This window comes from Vigna umbellata, chromosome 4, assembly GCF_029865625.1.
Source record: "Vigna umbellata cultivar VRB3 chromosome 4, Vumbellata_1.0, whole genome shotgun sequence".
Classification (NCBI taxonomy): domain Eukaryota; kingdom Viridiplantae; phylum Streptophyta; class Magnoliopsida; order Fabales; family Fabaceae; genus Vigna; species Vigna umbellata.
This window is the reverse complement of record NC_142168.1, coordinates 33,341,913-33,366,902: the sequence shown is the minus strand read 5'-3', so window position 1 is coordinate 33,366,902 and position 24,990 is coordinate 33,341,913. Positions and strand designations below refer to the sequence as shown.

General features: G+C 36.2%; 1 protein-coding gene across 4 annotated transcripts; it reads right to left on the bottom strand.

The window, feature by feature from the left end:
* Positions 1-672: 672 nt before the first annotated feature.
* On the bottom strand, positions 673-24,990 carry LOC124820394 (uncharacterized). 4 transcript variants are annotated; one of them, XM_088112366.1, is made up of 12 exons: positions 24,806-24,990; positions 24,419-24,697; positions 24,305-24,335; positions 24,182-24,195; positions 24,049-24,099; positions 22,154-22,223; positions 15,769-15,838; positions 15,611-15,678; positions 14,546-14,651; positions 13,432-13,471; positions 1,280-1,347; positions 673-971 (listed from the first exon to the last, which is right to left on the bottom strand). In XM_088112366.1, the coding sequence occupies exons 2-12, from the start codon at positions 24,620-24,622 to the stop codon at positions 959-961; spliced, it is 735 nt and encodes a 244-aa protein (XP_087968492.1). In that variant the 5' UTR covers positions 24,623-24,697; positions 24,806-24,990; the 3' UTR covers positions 673-958. The 4 variants fall into 4 exon arrangements, with proteins under 4 accessions (XP_087968492.1, XP_087968494.1, XP_087968495.1 ...); XM_088112368.1 differs by having other exon boundaries at positions 24,817-24,990; XM_088112369.1 differs by having other exon boundaries at positions 24,827-24,983.

The following is a 24,990-nucleotide window of genomic DNA, read 5'->3' as shown; positions in this document are numbered from 1 at the left end:
TAGCTTTCGCGGTGGTTCAATGACAGTGGTTGTTTTGCTGGTAGCTAGGATTAGGTTGAAAACCATGATGTGGTCATATTCAATTATAACGTTTCTACATCAACTTTTGTTTAAGTTGCCACATGTCAAAAAGTTATACTTTATTCAATAATAACTCACATGGACGTTATGTTGTTAACAATCTAGACATCATAAAAATAATTAAATTAAATAAAAATTACAAAAATTGAAACTATTTTTGAACATCCAAAAAAACTAAGAATCACTCTGAATAAAATAGAATTAGGTATTAAACCAAAACTAATTAAGTGTAAAAGAAAAAAAAAAGGTAAAATCTTGAAAACAAAATTAATAGTTTTTGATATATTTTACTAAATATAAATATAAAATGTATTTGAATAATAAATAGTTATAAAAAAAATGGTAATATGAAAGGTATTTTTAGTTAGTTCTTATTAAATATTTTTGTTCAACTTAAAATTTTTATATTTTTTAAACGATTACTTTCACTGTTTTATTAACTAAAGGCACATTATGTAATTACTATAAAAATAATGTTATTAATTAATTATTAATTTTTTCATCAAACACTATATTTGCACAATTCATTAAGTTTCCAGATTATACAATTTATACAGAAGGGTAATGTAAGCAATTTGAAACTTATGGGTCTGGAAAAATAAATTTCTACTAAAATATAAATACAAACTGTTCAAATGAGTTTTTATCATCTAAACTTTCAACAATCAAGATTATGTTGCCTTGCTTTCGTTATGCACAAACTAAAGCAACAGTCCTGCAAACACAAACATCCAAATTCATTTGCTGGGAGATAAAGAAAACAAAAAAAATGCTATTATGAAGTGAAAGAGAGGAGGGTAGGGCTAGGAGGCTGAATAAAAGGGCCATTCTGCTTCAGAAGTCTTGGATATCTATTCAAATCCTGGCTGAAGTCACACTATGATTTGGCCCTGAAAATGAAGAGATAATATTTATTATTAATAATACAAATCAATTTGATCCAAGTTTACACAAATGATAATAATGGTTCCAAGTATAATAGCAGTTAAAAATGAATCTAGCTACGTAAAGAATGCATTCATCATACCCTACTATAATGAAGTGAGATACAGAAGGACGAAGTACAAATACGAGAGATAATAGACGAAAAATGTAAGACATCAATGCAAGAGAGTTGATCACACGGCTCTCTTTTGAATGAAAAAATGTATCACTAATTTTAATATCTCTTTCTTTGAATAAGATTACACCAACTAACCTTTCTATGTAGGAGTCATCCTCCGTGTTAACAACTATGGCCTCACCAGCTACAATGTGAGGCGGTACCTGGAGGTTATTGATCAGACAAAACAGACATTTAGTATTACCTGCACTGAATAATGATTTAATTCCATTCTTCTACAATTTTCATGAAAGATAATTCAAAAGGAAGGAAATTTTAGCACAATTAAGCATACTCGTTAGCTACATATCGATTTGATGGCATTTAATCTTTTAATCTAATAAACGTTGAATTTAGGTGTTTAAAGTAAAATAAATAAAAATTTAAATGCATTTTTCATCCTCACAAATATAGTAGATTTTTGCTTTTAATCCCTGAAAATAGTTTTATTGAAAAACTGTAAAATAATTCTTGACGGCTTGAAAGATCCTCTCACTCTCATTCTATATACAAGAAAGTTTTGATACAAAATACATGATAAATAGGGTAACCCTAGACACAATATAATGATAATAAATAAGATAACCCTAAACATAATGTAATGATGATAAATAGGGTAACCCTACACAATATAATGATGATAAATAGGATAAATATTTTAACAATGATAAATAGGATAAATACTCTAACAATGATAAATAGGATAAATATTTTAAAACTCCTCCTGAAGTTGGAGCATACAAATTGTATGTACCAAGCTTGGAATGATAAACTTAATCTGAGATTTCTTTAGGAACTTAGAAACTTCGACTTAGAACAAGATGCACGTATGCTTCAGACCATTGAGAGAGAATGTCTATAAACCAAATTGGACTCACAATCCGGCATAGCCAAAGAAACTCCTCTTGAAATATAAGAGAATGTCTATAAACCAAATTGGACTCACAATCCAGCATAGCCAAAGAGACTCCTCTTCAAGAGTGTGCAACAAACCGATGACAGTGGTCAGCGAATAGCAAAAGCGCAAAAACACAGATTGACAAACAAGTCACAACAACTTATGGAGAATAATATTGGACATTAGTGGACAACCACGAAACTTCAACAAACACCATGAAACTTCAACTAGGGACTTTGATAAAGGAGATTTCCATTAAAAGTGGATGACAGCCAATAATGGTAGACAACGACAAACTGTAGGAACTAAATTGCCATTTGACTGATGGGACCTGTAGTGGCTGGAAGCGACAAAACTACATGGACTAGATTGCCATCAAGTAAGGATGGGCCTGCAGTGGCTAAAAGCGACAAACTACAGGGATTTAAATTGCCATCACTAACTGATGGAGCTTGTAGTTACTGAAAGCGACCAAACTGTAAGGACTAAATTGCCATCAAGAAAGGATGGGCCTGAAGTGGCTGAAACATACTCCCCCTCACGGCGAATGAAGGAAATGCTAACGACCGATGACAAACCGTAAAGGTGGAAGGTTATAATGGTCTCCTTTATTCAACAAAGCATCCAAAAACATGACAAGGGGCTGGTGAAATTGTTTGACTAAGATTCTGAATCTTGCCAGAAATAGATTCCCCTCATGCCATGAGCAACCTTCAACCATGACTTTGGTGTTGAAATTCCTTGATGTTAACCAGCTGATAACACCGTGTTACCAATGAGGAGCATTGGTATCTTGAAGATATTGAAGTTTTGATGATGTTACAAGCTAAAGAATTGAAGACTCTTGTTGTATTTACATTAAAAGCCTTTTGTAGAAATATTTGTATAGGAATAACTTTGATGATGTAAGAACACTTAGAAGTTTTCTTGTTTAGGGAATGTTTGTGCAGATAATCGATTATTTGGTGTAATAATCGATTATCACGAGCTAAAGTAGAAAGAGATTGCTCGTGCAAATAATCGATTATTTAATAGAATAATCGATTATCTCTGTCTGATTCAGTATTGCCCAAGTCGCGCAAATAATCAATTATTCTTCAGGATAATCGATTATCAGTTTTTGAAAACCCCATAACGGACACAAATAATCGATTATCACTTATGATAATCGATTATCACTTATGATAATCGATTATCACTTATGATAATCGATTATCACTTATGATAATCGATTATGACTGGCTGTTGGGAGATGTCTTTTTAGTTTCTGACTTTGCATGAACCTGGGCTTATAAATAGAGGTCTTCACAGCTCTTAGAAAGAATCTTTTCATTTGAGAGTATTAAAGTTGTGTGCCTAAGGGAAACTCTCTGTGAGTGAAAAAAGGGAACTAACTCATTTGAGAATACAGAAAAAGTCTGAGGAAGTTCTCAAGTGTTAGTGTTGCTCGAATAAAGTCTTGTGAAAAGAAGAAGCTTGCGCTTAGTGGGTCTAAGCTCAAAGCGGTTCTCTTCAAGTTGATTGAGCAGGTTCTTCCATTCGTTTGTTGAAGGAAGGTGTTATCTGTTCTTTATCTTTATTCCATCTTATTGTAATATGTAAACAATATTTTAGTGAAAAAGTTAATCACTGTTTATAGTGATTAACGACTGGACGTAGAATCTTTTTGATTCGAACCAGGATAAAACATCTTGTGTGATTTTCTCTTACTCTACACTTTTAATTTACCAACTGTTAGATAAAAGTCTTAAAAGAAAATCATGATTTTTAAAAGAACCAATTACGTACCTGAGTACGTAAACTAACCAAATACAACCTTTCACACTCTCTCACACGTAACAGAACAATAAACGAATGATATTGGATGAATGAATCTCTTTTATTGATGGTAATATCTAAATAAACAAGGATAAACAATAATTGGGAGAGTAACCTCCCTCACAAGACAATAATGTCGGTCACAAAACTCAATAATCAAAAACATGTCTTTAACCCTAAACTCTAACTTTATTTATATTAATTATTTCCCGCCCATCTCTTATTCAATATTTCTCTAGAATATATTTGCATTTAATATAAATATCCTTATATTTAATATTTAATATAAATATCCCTATATTAATAATATCCCTATATTTAATATAAATATCTCTCCGTATATTATCCTAGTATCCTTAATTATAAATATCTTATATTGAATCTTTTCCTAAATATATATTTATTTACTCTAATTAACTTATACTATATTTATTTAATCTAATTAACTTATACTAAATATTCTCTCTGCTCATATACTTTCCAACCCTTATTATTACCCCTACCTTATATCGTGACATTACACCCTACTGCAAAACAACCTTCTCCTCGAGGTTGGAAACGGGGAGCTTGATCTCATGGCTCCTCATCAATTCATGTCTGGAGGTTCGGGCGGTGGTAAAACCTTCTCTAATGTCTTCCATTCTTCGTCTAACATTCTGGTTACCACTTCTCCTGAATCATAAGCCTTGAGAGAATGGTTTTCAATGTGTTTCAGTACTTCACGTCGCTCTCTTCCTTCTGCCAGTGTACCAAACACTGCAAGCCCCCTATTCTTTTTGTCGGCCCATCTCTTCACAGACTCCATTGTTCTCTCCAGGGTATTGATTCTTCCATCTGCCCTTCCTTCCAATACTAAACCGTTTGGTTCAGGTAGTTTTCTCACGTTCGTTTCTGGCCGTCTCCTCCCGTTCGGCTCGGTAAGTCCTCTCTCTGTAGGTTACATCCGTTCTTTCACGTTCGGATCCAGCAGTCTGCTATCGTTCAGTTCTGGCAGTTCGCTCACGTTCGGATCCGTTAGTCTACTATCGTTCGGTTCCAGCAGTCCCTTCCCATTTGGAGCTTGGACTTCATGGCGTATTCCACTCAACTCTGCCTTCAACCTCCTTAGGGACAACTCCATGTTCTTTAGTCTCTGCCCCATGCTCTCTAGTTTCCCTTCAACTGCATTCATTCTTCCCTCCATGATGTCTTTCACTCGTCTCTATTAGGATCCGGCAATTTCGTCCCTTGACGATCTGGCAGGTCGAACCAATTGTTACGTACCTGAGTACGTAAACTAACCAAATACAACCTTTCACACTCTCTCACACGTAACAGAACAATAAACGAATGATATTGGATGAATGAATCTCTTTTATTGATGGTAATATCTGAATAAACAAGGATAAACAATAATTGGGAGAATAACCTCCTTCAATTACTTTGAGAGCATAACCTCCCTCACAAGACAATAATGTTTGTCACAAAACTATATAATCAAAAACCTGTCTTTAACCCTAGACTCTAACTTTATTTATATTAATTATTTTGTCATACCTCATTAAATGCACCCAAACCCCGCCTGTCTAATCTCATTTATTACACCCAAAACCCTGCTCAGAACCATTAAAACGCACCCAAAACTCTGACGCACTAACGCCAGGTGTCAAGAATGGAAGATTCGGAAATCAGTTAGTGGAGTGCAGGTGTCAACAGGAGAGTGCACGACCGTTTGGACGTGGGGTAAACAAAAATGATTTCTGAAAAACCTGCCCACTCTCTTCTGCATGCACCTTCTCCTTCCCAAACTCTGACTTTCCATTTTCTCCTCCTTCTCTCTAGAAAATTTCCCCTTCTCTCTACTGTAACTCACTCTTCTCTGCTCCGATCACCGTTCAGGACCGTAGAAGGATTTCCGGCGTCGTGAGTTTCATTCTGGACCGAACAGTTCCAGAGTCTGAAACTGGTAAGTTTCTCGTCCCTAGTCGTTCGTTCTTGGGTTACATGCAAAACCAAGTTCTGGTTGCATGCAGGGTTATAGTCTAAGTTATTCTTGACTTTTATGTGGTTAGACTTAGTTGGAAGAGTTAAGTGATCGTGAGGATAGAAAGCCGTAATCTGGGCGAACCAAAAATCTTGCGTTTAGGACGTTTCACTCACTGATCCAGGTAAGGGAAGCTTATTCTATTTAATTCGTATGTGTTATTTGTGCTGTATGGACGTTCTGTGAGTTGCATGAAGCATGTTCTGTGATATTTGATTTTTGATATATGATCATAAGTGTGAGCTGATGTATGGTGAAAATGAAATGTACTATGATATGAGTATTTGAAAATATGAAATGTATATGCTGAGAAATGAGTAAATGTAAATGAAACTTTGAATATAAATTTCCCTATGATAACGTACGTTCGTCATTGAACGGTCCTTGACCGTTCGGTGTTGCTAGTAAACTTCTTTGGAATTGAATTCTTCCATTTGGGAAGAATTCTAGTTGAGGACGAACGCCCTCTTGTAATAGTGCTATGTTTGAGCGTTCGGCCAAGCGTAGATGCCCAAAGTGTTATGTGAGGAAGTGAGAATCTTGTAAACATATATCTGGACACTTAGTCATTCTTAAATCCTATCTTCACCATCTCGTATTTTATTTATTTCTATTTCTATTATGAGTTCAAATCAGTGATGGGTCTCGACCCAAAGCGTTTGTTATGAGTGGCGCTCGGTCTTATACCGAACGCTCGTACTCGTCTTTAATTATTAACCGTGTGGAAATAGCGTTCGTCCAAATTCTGTAAATCCTTTACCGTGTTCGGTCATTGACTGACAGTCGGTTTCTGTAATTGAATTATTCTAAGTATGGTTCTTCAATCTTCTTGAGGTGTCTATATCCATTGAATCCGGCCTAGAGCCTCTGTACTTAAATTATTCTTTAAAGTATTGATCTGAACTTACGAGAGTCAGTTCATTCAACTGATTCAAGTGGTAAATGACGTTCGTCATATATGGTATTATTGTAGTCGGTCTTATTCTGTTCTGGAACGGGGGATTCTTCGGTCTCGTTCCTCACGTTCGTCCTCGTTATTAAAAGGGCTGAACGTTCGTTATTTTATGTAATTGGAATGGAAGACGAAAATGATATTAAAATGAAAGATTATAAAGAATGAACAGTATATGAGATGAAATAATGGTTGTGGATTTTGAACGAGCGTTCCAGGGAGGAACGACTCTTGGATGAAAGTTGGAATTTGTAAAGTATGAATGTGGACAAAACTTAGCTGGCGATTCATCCTGATGTTCCGTGAGTGCTCTCGTCCTCAAGTAGAGGGGAGTATGTCATGCGTGGGAACGGCAAGAGGTCCTAGTCCTTAGAGGTACTTTGGATGGAACGGACTAACCTCGAGTGGCAGCTGATGAGAAATTCCAGTTACCACACCACCTGGGTGCACGAACGTCGTAGCTACACAGAATTCATACAGTCCGGACAGTCAGTCTAGTATCAGGAATTGATTGAACTCAGGAATTGATTGAATTGTATATCTGGAATATGTTTGATATGTTTGAATATAAGAAATGCATGTTATTACTTGAATTAAATTAAATAAGCTTACCCTGTGTTTTTCATTGTGTTGTCCTGTATTTGTACGTCCATCTTGTCTTTGCAATGATCATCTGTGTGGATGTGAGCAGATGATGCGTTACTGGAGGAGACACTTGAAGAAGGAATTTTGAAGGAAGAGAACCTCGTTGACGTGGAAGTGAAGGCCGAACAGTAGTGCGTTCGGTTAGTTGTTTAGTTTAGTGATTTTAGTGTGTTGTCTTAGAACGACCACTCCCCTTTTGCTTAAGATGATTGTTCGGTGTTTTTGCTTTGTAAACCGTTCGGTCAGTTATGCTTATTGTACATCTCCTTATTTGTAACTCGCTTCTTGTAAGGCCGTTCGGCCACGAGCGTACTTTAACTTTAGTGTAAGACTGAATTGATATATTAATTAATGTGATTATTCTATTCGTATGGTTTATTACTGTATTTATGGGATGTTACATATTTCCCGCCCATCTCTTATTCAATATTTCTCTAGAATATATTTGCATTTAATATAAATATCCTTATATTTAATATTTAATATAAATATCCCTATATTTAATATAAATATCTCTCTGTATATTATCCTAGCATGTATCCTTAATTATAAATATCTTATATTGAATATTTTCTTAAATATATATTTATTTACTGTAATTAACTTATACTATATTTATTTACTCTAATTAACTTATACTAAATATTCTCTCTGCTCATATACTTTCCAACCCTTATTATTACCCCTACCTTATATCGTAACAAATTCACCCCTCCCCTCTTGGCTTTTGACCGTTACATGCTCTTTCTCTTTAAACATTTCCGTTGTGCGATACCAGTTGTTCCAACACACCGACTCTCCTGGGAGACTTGTAAATAAATGACACGAGCCATCAGAAACATCTCAACTGCTACAATATGCAAAGCTGCTGAACACACATTATGAAAGGAGGCTAAGAAACAATGCTGAAACAGAGGTACAATGCTCAAACAGAGTTATAATTATTGTTTTTATTTCTTCCTCTAGAAGACTTCTCTCATCCCATCTTCACTTCCATTCACTAAGAGATCATTCTTCAATTTCATAATCTCTATACCTTCAAAGACATATTCAATCATCAATTCCCTCATCATCGTTATTCTTCATCCAACTTAGAAAACACCATTAACCCCAATTTTCTCCATCACCAATCGAAAAAAGTGAAACTAAAACACATCCTTAACTCATTCAGATCTTGACAACATTAAAACAGAAGGGAAAGAGTTAATATGCAAGAGAGTAAAGAAGAAGGGAGAACTTCTTGAGAGACATTATGTGAAGTTGGCGGGGACTACATTTCCAGCTAGTGACTCCAAACCGAATTACTTTCTTCCCCCTAGAAACATTCATATGATCAAAACAGGAAAACGATGATGGAGGTCTCCCTGGATTGGCTTGCAGAACGAAAACAGAAAGAGATTACGGGATTTTTTATTTTAGGGTTTCAGAGAGAAGTTGGGATTTCCCAATTATTTGCCATGGCCGTTATGGAGGTTTATAATAGAGAGAAAATAGCAAGAAAGGGTCATTGCAGGTGATGAGACTAAAAGAACAGGATTGCTGATTGCAAAAAAGACAATTTTTTTTAAGGCCACCGGCCATCAGCGGCAACAAAGACAGAGTACTAAGAGACTCAGACAACCTGCTTTGATACCAACTTGAGATTGAAACTATAAAATAATTCTTAACGGCTTGAAAGATCCCTCTCACTATCATTCTACGTATAAGAAAGTTTTGATACAAAATACATGATAAATAGAGTAACCCTAGACACAATATAATGATGATAAATAGGATAACCCTAGACACAGTATAATGATGATAAATAGGGTAAATATTCTAACAATGATAAATAGGGTAAATACTCTAACAATGATAAATAGGGTAAATATTCTAACAATATTATTCCCACATTGAAGGCTAGGAATGTTGCCTCTAGGTTGAACAAAGAGAAGAGGATTCTGAATAATGCTTTTTCTTATCTTTTCATAGCTTCATTACTGTTAGGACATGGAGGGTTTATGAGCAGCGAAAGGTGAGGAAGAGTACTTAATTGTTAAACAGTTAAGTGAGGTGGGAAAAGGGTCTCTACAAAAGGACCTCTTTTATTGTTTTCAGTTAGCCAGTTTTGTACTTTGAGTTGGAGACCGGTTCAGACCTGGTGAAGGAGGTTAAGCTCCTGGTTTTTTCCTAGTTGTAATATATAATGGAAAGTAACAGAATTAGAAAAATTAATGGAATCATAATAAAATCTTCAATAACAAATCCATTGTAGGATTGGCAATTCATTACTTAGGGTCTATGCTAGATTAAGGGACCATCGGTGCATAAAGTCATCCCATCTTGAATGTCTTTTGGTGTTACAGGTTTGGCCTTGTGCCTCCATCAATCAATAGGCTTGGCTGTAGGAGTTGGCAAAAGATCCAAATTTTGAAATACAATCTATAATGGTCCAGAGACATATTACTTTAAGTCTATTTAAATGGATTTTTCCCAAATCCAAATCCATATTTTTTTTATTTTAAATCCCGTCCACTTGATTTGGATTGGGAACACTTTTTGGATTTTGACAATCTAAAATATAGGTGTGTCTAAGACAAGCCAAGGCGACTAAGGTCGAGCTTAGGTTGAGTAGCATTGATCCGAGTCAAAGGTTGATTCGAGTCAACTCAAATCGAGAGGTCAAGTCGAGTCAGTCCCGGTTGAGTCAAGTTGGATTGAGCCAAACGTTTAATCAAGTTAGCCCGAGCCGAAGGATTTGACTGAAAGTCCAAGTTAGCCTTGGCCAAAGGTTGAGTTGAAAGGTCAAGTCGAGTCAATCTGGGCCGAAGGTTAAGTCTAGTCGATCTTGACCAAAGGTCGTGTCAAGACGATCTAGGCCAAAAGTCGAGCCAAGTCAATCGTTGTTGAAGGTCGAGCCGAGTGAACCGAACCCATGTCAACATAGGTCAGTCTGGGTCCAAGTGGCTCGACAAATGTCTAATAGACCTAATAGTATGGTATATTAGATTGGTCTCATTGGGTTTAATCTAATTGACACTTAAGATTAAAAAAGAGAAAATATATGTTTGGAAGGCTTGAAAGACCCAAAAGAAATGATCTTTTATTCATAATGATATAAATCTAATACAATAAAAAGATGAAAGATCAAAAGATTGCACTAGACTCCTAGGTACAAAACTAGGTACAACTGATAGACTACACTAGGCAGGTACATAACTAGGTACAACTCATAGGTAGAGCTGGGAGTGGTTCCTAACATACTCCTTCCTACCTAGCTTTTAATACTTATTCTAACACTCCTTCTCATGTTAGAGCATATAAATTGATTGTACCAAGCTTGAAACAAATAAACTCAATCCAAGGTCCCCTTAAGGACTTGGTCAACACATTTGTTAGTTGGTTATTTGATTTAACAACCTCAGTTCAAATTTCCTTCAACAACTTTCCTTGAATGAGACAATCTGTTACGTACCTGAGTACGTAAACTAACCAAATACAACCTTTCACACTCTCTCACACGTAATAGAACAATAAACAAATGATATTGGATGAATGAATCTCTTTTATTGATGGTAATATCTGAATAAACAAGAGTAAACAATAATTGGGAGCATAACCTCCTTCAATTACTTTGAGAGCATAACCTCCCTCACAAGACAATAATGTCTGTCACAAAACTCAATAATCAAAAACCTGCCTTTAACCCTAGACGCTAACTTTATTTATATTAATTATTTCCCGCCCATCTCTTATTAAATATTTCTCTAGAATATATTTGCATTTAATATAAATATCCTTATATTTAATATTTAATATAAATATCCCTATATTTAATATTAATATCTCTCCATATATTATTCTAGCATATATCCTTAATTATAAATATCTTATATTGAATATTTCCCTAAATATATATTTAATTACTCTAATTAACTTATACTGTATTTATTTACTCTGATTAACTTATACTAAATATTCTCTCTGCTCATATACTTTCCAACCCTTATTATTACCCCTACCTTAGATCGTAACATTACTCCCCGCGGCAAAACAATCTTGTCTCCAAGGTTGGATTTGATCTCATGGCTCCTCATCAATTCAAGTCTGGAGGTTTGGGTGGTGGAAATTCTTCGTTGTCCTCTGCATGTATCAGGACTCTCAAACTCCTGTCCGGACAACGGTGCGCAGGACTGAACCGCTCACCGCATCTAAAGCACCTTCCTTCTTTCCTACGTTTTTCATATTCCTCATAAGGTAGATCCCTCACGTTTCTTTCCTTTCGTCCGGTCCCCACATTCTCCGTGATGTCCGCTCGGCTCTCCACGGCAGTTAGCATTCGGCCTTGGTTTGGGCGACTGAGCTCCAGTCGCGTATCCACCCCGTTCGGTTTTTCTCCAGATTGATTCTCGATCACACTTCCGCTCCCAGCCCTCACGCCCCCTTGGTACTCTTCCACGTCCTTTGCCAGTCTCATAACGTCCATCAACTCCCGCGGATCAAGTAATCTGAGTTGATTACGGATCCCCTCCTGCAATCCTGCCATAAAGTACCCATCAACTGTGCGTCGGGCATTGTTTCCGTTTGGCCGACCAAGACTTCAAATTCTTGGATGTATTCTTCCACGGTTCCTGATTGTTTATAGGCCGCCAGTCTCTCGAAGAGGGTTCCCCGGTTTCTTCCTCCAAAACGGATCACCATTGACTCCTTTAATCCTGCCCACGAACGGTTCCTGGCCTTCTCCCTCCAGAATCTGAACCAGTGTCCCGCGATTCCCTCCATGCTGATATAGGCTAAGCGCAACTTTTCTTCCTCCGGCACTCCTTGTAGCTCAAAGAATTTGTCCGCTCTATTGATCCAATTCAAAGGATCGCTTCCTTCGAAGATGGGTAAGTCTACCCTTCTCCTCCAATACGGTTGCTCCTCTCGGAGTCCACCATCTAGCCTGCTGCCATCTCTCTCGTCCTCCTCATTCATTCTCCCGTTGACAGACCCCTGACTTCCATCAGGATTTCCCTCATGTTGTCGACCTCGCTCTCCCATCACCTTCACCAGTTCCTGGACTGCTGCCTCCAGTCCTCCCATGGAGATTTCTATGACCTCCAATCTTCCTTCAATGACATTCACTCTTCCCTCCATGATGATCCGGCAGGTCGGACCAATTGTTACGTACCTGAGTACGTAAACTAACCAAATACAACCTTTCACACTCTCTCACACGTAACAGAACAATAAACAAATGATATTGGATGAATGAATCTCTTTTATTGATGGTAATATCTGAATAAACAAGGATAAACAATAATTGGGAGCATAACCTCCTTCAATTACTTTGAGAGCATAACCTCCCTCACAAGACAATAATGTCTGTCACAAAACTCAATAATCAAAAACCTGCCTTTAACCCTAGACTCTAACTTTATTTATATTAATTATTTTCCGCCCATCTCTTATTAAATATTTCTCTAGAATATATTTGCATTTAATATAAATATCCTTATATTTAATATTTAATATAAATATCCCTATATTTAATATTTAATATAAATATCCCTATATTTAATATAAATATCTCTCCATATATTATTCTAACATATATCCTTAATTATAAATATCTTATATTGAATATTTCCCTAAATATATATTTAATTACTCTAATTAACTTATATTAAATATTCTCTCTGCTCATATACTTTCCAACCCTTATTATTACCCCTACCTTAGATCGTAACACAATCGGTGTGAGAACCTTGACTTAGAACAAGGTTCATGCAATGACCATAAAAGAAATTCTAAAAAAATATTGCTTGTAACTACTATGTTAGATAATAATTATACTTTCAAAGGTAGAAGCAAATGGTGATTAACATTTTACCAATTATTTACACCATTAAATAAGTGTCATACAAAAAATAAAGAATAATTTGACTTACTTCAACTGCAAGGCCATTGTCCAGTACCACCTTTTTATTCCTTAAATTAAGAAGAATAAGAAGAAATTAGTACACAACTTTCAAATTTATAGGCCAAAGAATTTAAATTTCAAAGAAGTCTCGATTTTCCATCTAAGAGGTTGATTTTCATCATTGATATGTATAAGAATTCATATGAGCAGTATGCAAATATTGACTGATACAGATACAAAAAAATCAAAAACAAATAAACAACAATACCCTCTCGTGACAGCAAGTATATAGTTATACTTATTGTCATTCAGATGGAGAAAGAAAGCAAACAATTTAGGGACTAGTCCAAGACAAACTTTTGGATGCCTAAAACCCCCTCAAAGGGCAAGACTACTATTTGGAAAAAATACTTCACAAGCCAAAGCAAATGGAAATTCTTACACAACTAAAGCTTTATAATAGTGGGAAGCTTCTTACTTTACAAAGCACCTAAAATTTCCTTCAAACTAACCTTTACAGGCAACCTCTTGCTTGCCCTTAAACTTGCTTCCGATTTGGGATAGGATAGAGATTATGTTCTTATATTTCTTTGGACTTCTGACCATGGATGCTTCAAGGGAGTTACCATTCTCAATAATCACAAATTGTGTTTTCCTTTGTTTTTATAAAACTATAAGCTTTAGAGGACACCTTATTACAATTTCCACTTTCCAACCCTCATAATAATTTCCTTCTCTTGTTCCTTATTTTAGGTGTTTCCCTTCACTTGTCACAATTTCATTTCCATCAAAAGAAATTTGCAATTGGGAATTGAAGAACAATAAAATCTAAGAGTTAAAATGGGTTAAAGTGATAGAGACTAGGGTATTATGGGTGCCTGGCACAAACAAGAGATTGTGACTAGGATATAGTTCGAAATTCTAAAAAAAATCTAGCTAATGGTGTTTTAGAGCACACAAAGAGCACCTCAAAGACTATAAATTTAAACAACAAATTCAAGTGAGAAGGAAAAAGTGATCAAGAAGGAAGTATGAATAGTAAGACAAATTGAAAAAAATTGGTATACAAAATTGGAGAAATTTGCAAACAAGAAGACTATAAAGAAAATTCTTTAAGCACAACAATGAATAATGACACATACCTTGTAGTGGCTGAAATGACTTCCTTGACAATGCATGTTACATGTTTTGGAACTGATGCAGATAAAGGTTTGTCATCATAAAATTGTACCTTAACTTTCATTTCATCTGCCAACCAAGCAACAAAGTGATAATTAACTAGTAATAGAGAGCTAGATTGACTATAAGTGTAGAGAACAAACTTGTTGATAAATGCAGAGCCACTAATAGGCATTTAACAGAAGAACAAAAGGGAAGGGCATTGACTCAGGCCAAGAGGGTTAAGGTGTTAGACCGGGAAACGAAGGCCTGAGACAAAAACTGTATGCGAAAAGGAGTCAGGTAGAGGAGAGAGTGGGGGGAAAATAGAAAGGGCAGGAGGTATGCGAGGAGTAAAGAAAGGTGATTCAACAACTGATTGAGAAGAATAGACTTAAAGGAGAACGGATGGAACGGTAGTGTATATTCTAGAATTACTGTTAGTTGGGTAGCTTTATGATGAATTAGGGAACTTTTGTTGCATGTGGGTGATTATCTATACATTTTTCATATAAATACAGCAGTGAACAAGGGGTGAAACAAGAATAAAACTAATGATAGTGATATAGCATGTGATTGAAGTAATGGAACAAATTTTAAATGCCATGCATCATGGCGGCGTTCAGATTTCAAACACCCTAGCAGATATACATAGTTGTTACAAAGCTATAGAAAGCGCACACTGAACAATAACATCAACAACTGATTATCTAAGACTCTAAGTTAATGAGGAAGTTGACAATTGGTAGCACAAGTTTTGGGGAAACACTTGAGAGACAATCATCACTCAAATTCATTACAAAGCAATTGAACAATGAATTTGATTAGAAAAACAAAACAAAAGAAATGTAATTGCCAATAATCCATAAAAATGATAAATTAAAAAAGCAATTGACACATTTGTAGGTTATTGAAAAAAACATGTTATCATAGCATCCTTTCCAGCATGATATGAGCACTAAGCGCAATTGACAAGTTAAAAATGTTCCACATTAATTGATCGAAAAAGAGCAGATATCAAGGGTTGAGGAGTGTTAGCTTTTATCCACCTCGTAGATACAAACAGTCCTTGCTGAACAAGTCCTTTGAAACTTCCATTTGATCCAGTGAGTCAGGGCTGATCACAAATACAAAGAGAAACAAATTAATAATTAAGCTTACTAAGAATTTATAACCCCCAATTAGAACGAACGCTGTAAAAACTCACTCCATCAAAACTACAGTTCCATCATGATCCATGCACATAAACATGAAAGTCTTCTCCTGAACGTAGACCCCTGAAACAATTAGCGATTTGTAAGTGCAGGAAAGGATTACAAGCCCATTATCTCAAGGCTTGATGTACCCTACCGGACACTGATTGGAAAAGGCAGATATTGCTCAACATCTTTCCATTTAAATTAAAAGAATGGAAAATGTACACAGCCTTCATATAGGTTATTGGATCTAAGAACAAAGACACACTGCTGGTCCTCATCAAAATCTAGATTTATTCTGAATATGTAGAGCTTTATCTCTGATTTGGTTACACTTGAAAAGAGAATGAATTTAATTATTATCATTGTTGATATATATTGTATTGTATAATTGTACTTTTAGTTTGTGGGCTTTTATGTGCTGGTCTGTTTGCTCCTTATATAGGACATTTGGTGCAATAGAAACTTGACACAATGGAGTAATATTTTCATCTCTACATTTTCTCTCCCAAATTTAACATGGTATCCAGAGCAGGTTAGGGTTTGCAGTTAGCCACCCACTGCCCGCCATCATCCGCCGTCGCTTCCGTCGCAGCCTTTTCTCCCGCAAAGTTAAGGGTTCGGTGCCCCTCGAAGAGCGCGACCCATCCCTGGTGGTCGCCGCCGCATCCTCCTCTCGACGCGCTGTCACGTGTCGTTTCTGTGTGTTCTCTCTCGGGCGCATGGGCTTCACGCACCGCCTCTCCCGTGTCGGATCTTCACTGCGCCACTACCGGTCGTTTCGCCTCCGTCTCCTGAGTGTGTTGTGGTCTCTGATTTGCTGTTCCGTTGAGGGTTACTCCGTTTAGGGTTTCTTCCCACAATCTTTTTTTTCCTCTTTTCTTGTTTGGCTTTATAATGGCTGGTCTTGGAACACCGTCTCTCTCTGCTACTCTAACCATTACTTCTGCAAAAACTCAATTGGAAAAACTATCTATCTTGGTCTTCTTCTGTGGAGTTATGGTTTCTTGGTCAAGGACACCATGACCATCTTGAACAAGATGTTTCCACCGTTCCTGAAGAAGAGAAATCTCAATGGAAGAAGCTTGATTTTCAACTATGTGCTGTTCTATGGCAATCTGTTGAACCAGAAGTCTTAGAAATTTTGAGACCTTACAAAACGTGCTCCTCCTTTTGGAGAAAAGCTCAGGATATCTTTGCTAACGATGTACAACACCTCTTTGATGCAACTCAAAGAATGGCTTCCCTCAAACAAAACAATCATGATATGGTTACTTACATAGGAACAGCCCGTGCTGTTGTAGAAGAATTGAAGAATTTCTTTGTGGTTGATTCTTTAGAAGGCCTAAACAAGAAGCTTGATAAGTTTTACATGGTCTTAATTTTAAGAGGTCTACATTCAGATTTTGGTCATGTTCGGGATCAAATGTTAGCTGGTGATCAAGTTCCATCAATGGACAGCTTAGTTACTCGACTTCTTCGGGTACCTTCATTAGGTAAAGACGAAAGTTCAATTGGTGGTATTGAAACATCAGCTATGGTAGCACCACAAGGAAGAGGAGGAGGCAGAGGCAACCGAGGAGGACGTGGTGGCCGTGGTAATCCTCCTCAGTGCACATTGTAAGAGGATAAGCCATACTCGAGAGAAATGTTATGCCTTACATGGATATCCAGACAAGGTCGTTCATGTTTCGAAATCTGATGAACCCAAAATTTCAAATGAAGAATATCAAGAATTTTTGAAGTATAAGTCTGGAAAATCTTCTAATCCTGATCAATCCTCTTCCATGTCCAATGTGTCAACTGTCGGTATATCTCAATCTGTGGAAGGTCACAATCCATGGATCCTTGACTCAGGTGCCTCTGACCATATCTGGTACTATTTCTTCATTTTCTTCCATGTCCTCTCAGAAAATCCCTCATTTCATTACTATTGACAATGGATCCAAAGTTGCATCTCAGGGAATTGGCAGAGTTTCCTTATCTCCTTCACTAAATTTAAATTTTGTTTTGTATATTTCTCATTGTCCTTACAATTTAATCTTCTTGAGCCAATTGACTCGTTCCTTAAATTGTTCTGTAACCTTTACTGCTAATTCCTTTGTTATACAAGAACATGGTACGGGTCGCCTGATTGGAGAAGGACATGAGTCTTGAGGACTTTACATAGCTCTTCAGTTTCCTGTTTTACCACTTCAGCCCCAAAACTTTTGCATGATCGGTTGGGCCATCCAAGTTTATCCAAGTTTATCCAAGTTGAAGATGATGGTTCCAAGTCTCAAGAACATTCAAGTCTTAGATTATGAGTCGTGTCAATTAGGAAAACATGTTAGATCTTCTCATCCTAAAAAGTCTGCGACATTATGTAATTCTCCTTTCTCAACTATTCACTCTGATATTTGGGGACCAAGTCGTGCTACTTCTTTTGGTTTTGACTATTTTGTAACCTTCATTGATGAATTCTCTCGATGTACTTGGGTTTATTTAATGAAAGAGAGATCTGAACTTTTGTCCATATTTGTGTCCTTTATTAATGAAATCAATAACCAATTTGGGAAGACAATTAAAATCCTTCGTAGTGATAATGCTAAGGAATATTTTTCTTCCGCGTTTTCTTCATTCTTATCTTCCCAAGGAATTTTACATCAGTCAACATGTCCTCACACTCCACAACAAAATGGTATTGCAGAGAGGAAGAATAGACATCTCATTGAAACTGCACATTCCTTGATGTTGAATACTAATATTCTTGTGCATCACTGGGGAGATGCAGTCCTCACTGCCTGTTTTCAAATCAATAGGATGTCGTCTTCCTCTCTTGAGAATAAAGTTCCTCATTCTGTCATTTTTCCAAATGACGCCCTATATCATATCCCCCACGTGTATTTGGGTATACATGTTTTGTCCATAATGTTTCTCCAGGTCTTGATAAGCTATCCGCCAAGGCTATTAAGTTTGTCTTCTTGGGATATTCTCGTCTCCAGAAAGGGTATAAATGTTATTCTCCCTCCACCAAGAGATATTATATGTCTGCTGATGTCACATTCTTTGAGGATACACCGTTTTTCTCGTCCTCTGTGGAGGATCGTTCATCTGTTCAACAAATGTTTCCTCTACCATTGTGTGATCCCTTGGTTATTCCTGCATCTATACCTCAAACTCAAAATGTGAATGAAATTGTTCCTCCACCTCTTCTCACATATCAGCGTCGGAGACAATCTCAAGATCAGAACAATAAAGATCCTCTAGACTCATCTTCTCCTCCATCAGCTCACCAGACCATGGATCCTTCATCCTCCTCGTCTTCTACTGACTCAGATGATAATTTGCGCATTGCCCTTCGGAAAGGTATTCGTTCTACTCGTAATCCATATCCTGTTTATAATTTTTTGAGTTATCATCGTTTGTCTCCTCCCTATTTCTCTTTTGTTTCCTCCTTATCATCCCTTAAGATTCCTAATAATATTCATGAGGCAGTTGATCATCCTAGATGGCGACAAGCCATGGTTGATGAAATGCAGGCCCTTGACCACAATGGTACTTGGGACCTTGTCCCTCTTCCTCCTGGTAAGAAGCCCGTTAGGTTTCGATAGGTTTATGCTATTAAAGTTGGTCCTACTGGTGAAATTGATTGTCTAAAAGCTCGTCTAGTAGCTAAAGGATATACTCAAGTTTATGGCATTAACTATTGTGGTACTTTTTCTCTTGTGGCTAAAACCAATACAGTTCGCATTTTACTTGCTATGGCTGCCATTCGTCATTGGCCACTTTACCAGTTGGACATTAAAAGTGCCTTTCTTCATGGTGATCTGGAAGAGGAGATATACATGGAGCAACCTCCTAGGTTTGTTGCTCAGGGGGAGTCTGGGTTAGTTTGTAAATTACGTCGTTCCCTCTATGGCTTGAAACAATCACCTCGTGCTTGGTTTGGTAAATTTAGTCGGGTTGTGCAAAATTTTGGGTTGAAACGATGTGAGGCGGATCACTCAGTGTTTTATGGTCATTTTTCTCCTGACAAATGTGTTTATCTCATGGTGTATGTTGATGATATTGTTATTACAGGGAATGACAACACTAAAATTACTCAATTAAAGAATCATTTGTTCAACCACTTTCAGACTAAAGATCTGGGTCGTCTAAAATACTTCCTTGGTACTGAAGTGGCACAGTCAAAAGAAGGTGTCATCATTTCACAAAGGAAATATGCTCTTGATATTTTAGAGGAAACAGGTTTGACAAATTGCAAGCCTATTGATAGTCCTATGGACTCAAATCAAAAGCTAATGAGAGATCAAGGTGAACCTTTCTCAGATCCAGAGAGATATAGAAGGCTGGTTGGAAAACTCATATATCTTACAACAACAAGACGTGATCTTTTCTTATCCAGTGGAGTTGTGAGTCAATTTATGCAGAATCCACATGTTGACCATTGGAATGCAGTGATTCGAATTCTCAGATACATAAAAGGAAATCCAGGACAGGGATTGTTGTATGAGGACAAGGGAAACACTCAGATTGAAGGATATTGTGATGCAGATTGGGCTAGTTCTCCAATTGATCGAAGATCTACTACAGGATATTGTGTTCTACTTGGAGGGAACCTTATATCTTGGAAAAGTAAGAAACAAATGTTGTTGCTAGATCTAGTGCTGAAGCTGAATACCGATCTATGGCTTTGACTACATGCGAACTTGTGTGGATCAAGCAACTTCTCCAAGAGTTGAAATTTTGAGGAAATGAGTCGTTAAAACTGTACTGTGACAACCAAGCAGCCCTTCATATTGCCTCCAATCCAGTGTTTCATGAGAGAACAAAACATATAGAAATTGATTGTCATTTTATTAGAGAGAAGTTGTTGACTAAGGAACTTGTTACTGAGTTTGTCAATTCTAATGAACAACTCGGAGACATTATGACCAAATCTCTAAGGGGGCCTAGGATTCAATTTATATGTTCCAAGCTTGGTGCATATGATCTATATGCTCCAGCTTGAGGGGGAGTGTTGATATATATTGTATTGTATAATTGTACTTTTAGTTTTTGGGCTTTTATGTGCTGGTCTGTTTGCTCCTTATATAGGACATTTGGTGTAATAGAAACTTGACACAATGGAGTAATATTTTCATCTCTACATTTTCTCTCCCAAATTTAACAATCATTTATGTCTATTACATACCTTACACCTATTTGTAGCAATCTAATCTTCCAAAAAAGGAAAATAAGAAAACAATATACTGAAAATAAACTAGAAGATTCTAAAGATATTTTCTCTAATTAGGAAGATTTTCCTCTAATTACAACACTCTCTGATAGCATAAAGCTAAAAAGAAGAAGTTTTGATGATGTCTCAAAGTCAAGTCTTAAGTGCTCTTGTTGCAAGAAGATCTTCATGAAGACTTGTTTTGTGTTAAAACTTTTGTAATTTAGTAGATTCATGTATAGGATGTGGTTTATCTTTGATTCTATGTATTGTTAGACTTAGGTTGCATTAAAATGTGTTTTGAATTAGAAAATGATATCGAAGCCAATCCTAATGGAAGTTGTTGGGCCTATTAAACTATTATCAAACCACCCATAAATATCTATTAGCACACTTGAAATGCCAAGTCCTCAACATGGGTGTGTGTGTTAGAGATCCTAAATGGATTAGAGATATGATCAAATTATAATATATAAACCTTACAAGTGGGTTTTGAAGGGCTGAATTAGGCCTAAATTCACTTTACAAGAACTGTAGTTACCCGGATTGGAATGATTTCCGTCTATGTAATTCTAGTGCTCTATCTAGTTTATGGAAAGTAAAATATACAAAGCATTTTCCCGAGGGAGAGAAAGAGTTGTAGAGAAGAGAGAAGGGGAAAAATAAAGAAAGAACACTTTCGTTATATTGATTTACCAAATCTCACACAGAATAAAAGATAGTACCATCCTCCTAAGGACTTCCCTCCAACAAAAATTTTCCCCTCTTGCAACCAACTTACTCCTCCAATTACAAACTAACCAATTACCTTCTTCTCTTCTACCTCTCCAACTATGAAAGATAATTACCTACTTCTAACAATTTAAAGTGCCCAACAACCCCTTAGACGTGAATATTCTAAGTACTCTCCAGAAACGTATCAATGTCATCTCCTAAATGTTCAACATTGTCCTCAAGGAAAGGATTGGAGATTCCCCTACCAAATGCATGCATGAATGTTTTTCATTAAATTGCTTTGCAACATAAATATTAGGCAATCTTGGACGTAACAAAAGGTTATGAACAATGGTACCAGACAGCAAGAAGTTACTAACAATGGTATCAATATTAACAAAACAACTAAATCAACAAACTTTGCACAATGATTATATTACTCAGAGATTTGCATTTGACATATTACATATACAAGTACATACTTTCAATATTGTCATCAGTACCCATTCTTTGTGTTATCTTGTTTCCCTGACCAATGTCACGAAGCTCCACCTATTATCAACAAACTAGTATTTGTTACAAATGTAGTTGATTGAGAGAGTCCCGAGTAACAACATACAACTTTAACTGATAACAAGAGAATTAGTAAGATCTCCTTTAATTGTTGTATTTCCTTAATAAAGATTGACAGACAGGTGGTATCATCTAAATACAAGACAAGGGCTTCTCCGTTTTCAGTTTTTACGGAACCATGTAATAAGTTTCTAAAAACACCAAATAAGAAATAGTTAGGACAAAAATTCAAACCCTAAATGTACACCCTCTAAAGAAAACATTACTTGATAACATCTATTACTAGGTAGATCTCATTCGTGCTTTTGCACACTGTTAGTTGTTGTAGGAAGTTCAGTAAACTTGTTTGTAGCAAATTAGTGGAGAAATGGTTGCATTATCATTCGAAACAACTACCAGCCAATGTCTCATCAGTTTCTACAAATTGTATAGCTCAATTATAGAGAAAATAGCAGAATACTTAGATTCTCAAATCAAACTTTGTTGTTACTCCTTGATCACTCTCTTTCACTTTCTCACCTTGCAACCAAATCAAATCATAAGAATATTTGGGATTTTGTATAACATCTATAGTAAGGTCATGAAAAAAATATTAGTTTATCATTTAACAGTGTATCGAAGTAAGTTTGTCCATTACCACTTTGTTGGTTTTTCGATACAGTCCAAGTGAGTTTGTAAATAGCAAACAGCGTATATACACATGCATTTTAACATGTGGGTTCAAGCCAGTAAATTTACAGATAAATAAATCAAGATGAGTCATAATATAGAATTTTGGTACGAAAGATGAAAGAAACAGGAAGACAAGAAGAGGGGAAAAGGGAAGAACACAATATAGAGGATAGAGAGAAGAGGAGAGAAACAGAGGTAAAGGAAACTTTGCTCTGCACTTGACTATCATTTCAATCTATCTACATTCAGTCTAGATTCAGTTGTCTAGAATACAACAGTCTAACTTATTTACTGACAGCTACCAAACAGCTATGAAAGAAAGTAGCTGCCAAACTAAAATATTGTCTTATTTGCATTTACATATCAAACATATATGCTTTTATTATGGATAATAATAACTTGTTAGGGTCCAGAAATCTTAACTCATAAAACAAGTTATTTAACTATGATTAAATAAGTAAATTGTTACCATCTACACAACTAGTTTTCTATTCACTTTGTTCACCACTTTTCTAATATGTGAAGATAAATAAGAAAATTGCCAAAATTACTGATGAAAATTTTCCTCTACCAAATAGGATATGCAGTATAAAATTAAGGCATATATATTTTGCACCAAGGAGTTGATTTTGTGTGTCAAGAAAAATCTTAAAGAGAGTGCAGAAAAATGAGGAAAGCAGGTTTCCTGGACACAATGGCCAAAAGACTTCCCATTAGTTACCTTTAGAAATATATACGATAATAATTCCTTCAAAAGACAAATAACATGATAGCATTCACTACACCAATACTATTTTCCTAATTTAAGGCATATTCAACATAGTACACTATTCCATTCCCAAGGACATATTTGAACAAGTTTCACCGTATGTCCTTCCAGGAGAGAAAAACAAAAAGAAAAAAAATGAAATTATGTTCTCCATAAGCTAAAATTAGCTCATGTACAAGTTAAAAATAATAATTAAAAGAAGCTAGAAAGTGCTTATACAAATTAGCTTATGCATTTTAGCTTATGTAAAAGTTCGTCCAAAAGTAAATAAAGATAAGCATGCTCATTAATAAAATTATGGAACAAGTATGCATTTAGGGGGGGTCAGTATGACACAAAAAAAGAGGAAAACTTAGGACAAACCTTGATTGTGGCTTTTCCTCTTCCTTCATGAGAGTGATCTACTTTAAGAACCTGAAGAGGTTTGCATCACAAAAGAAAGTGTGGGATAACAAGATTCAATGGAATAAATTGATTGAGTAGTAGTATTAAGTACCTCGTAAATGCGCCCTGGAAGCAAGCACGACCAACACAATAAGAATGCAAAATGAATCTGTTAGAAAGCATACATGTCGAATTGAAACCATAGTAAAATTCAATAACCGAAGAGCAAAGGAACCTTGTTTTCCAATGATATTTCCAACTCTAATCTGCACCGCAAAAGACAGTGAAGAAGCACCTATAAAATTTGACCAAAAGCCCAATAAAATAGTCAAATTTAAAAGATGCATACATCAGAGCCAGATACTTTGATTCCCCGACGTTGAGAGGAAGACCACGGAGATGTGAACAAGTTGGTTGCGGTAGAGGAAGCACGAGACGGTGCCGATAGTGAGAAAAAATTCAATGGTGTCCGAAAATAAGAATACAAATATGAAGAGAGCCTGATAAGAGATCTGTTGTCGGAATTGGAAAGCATCAGCCGCATGGTTTGCATTCTCTAACTGTTGTTGGGTCAATTTTATTTCGGAACAAGCTGAAGCTCTTTGGGTTACTTAAAAGCTAGATATACCTGGATTCACCAGTACATTTAACCAAAACATTAATACATGTCAGTTTTTCACTTCCAAAAGCCCCACACACATAGCAAAAATAAAGAACAGAGCAACACAAAAATCACCAAGGGTATACACAGAATAACCATTCCAGTTAAGGAATAAAAGGGTGAATAACACGCAGCTAAGTGATTTCTGCACAGATGAATTGGTTTGAGAAAGCGGCTTTGGCAGCGGCAAACAGAGGAGTGGATTTTTGGATCTCCGGAGTAGTATGTATACTGGCAGAAATTCCCAAATTCACACTGTC

Coding starts and splice junctions, on each gene's coding strand:
- LOC124820394 (XM_088112367.1), bottom strand. CDS start 24,622: ATGCAAACCATGCGGCTGATGCTTTCCAATTCCGACAACAGATCTCTT. Junction 22,224..24,048: donor GAGGAAAAGCCACAATCAAG/GTTTGTCCTAAG, acceptor TGTTGATAATAG/GTGGAGCTTCGTGACATTGG. Junction 14,652..15,610: donor GGACTGTTTGTATCTACGAG/GTGGATAAAAGC, acceptor CTTGGTTGGCAG/ATGAAATGAAAGTTAAGGTA.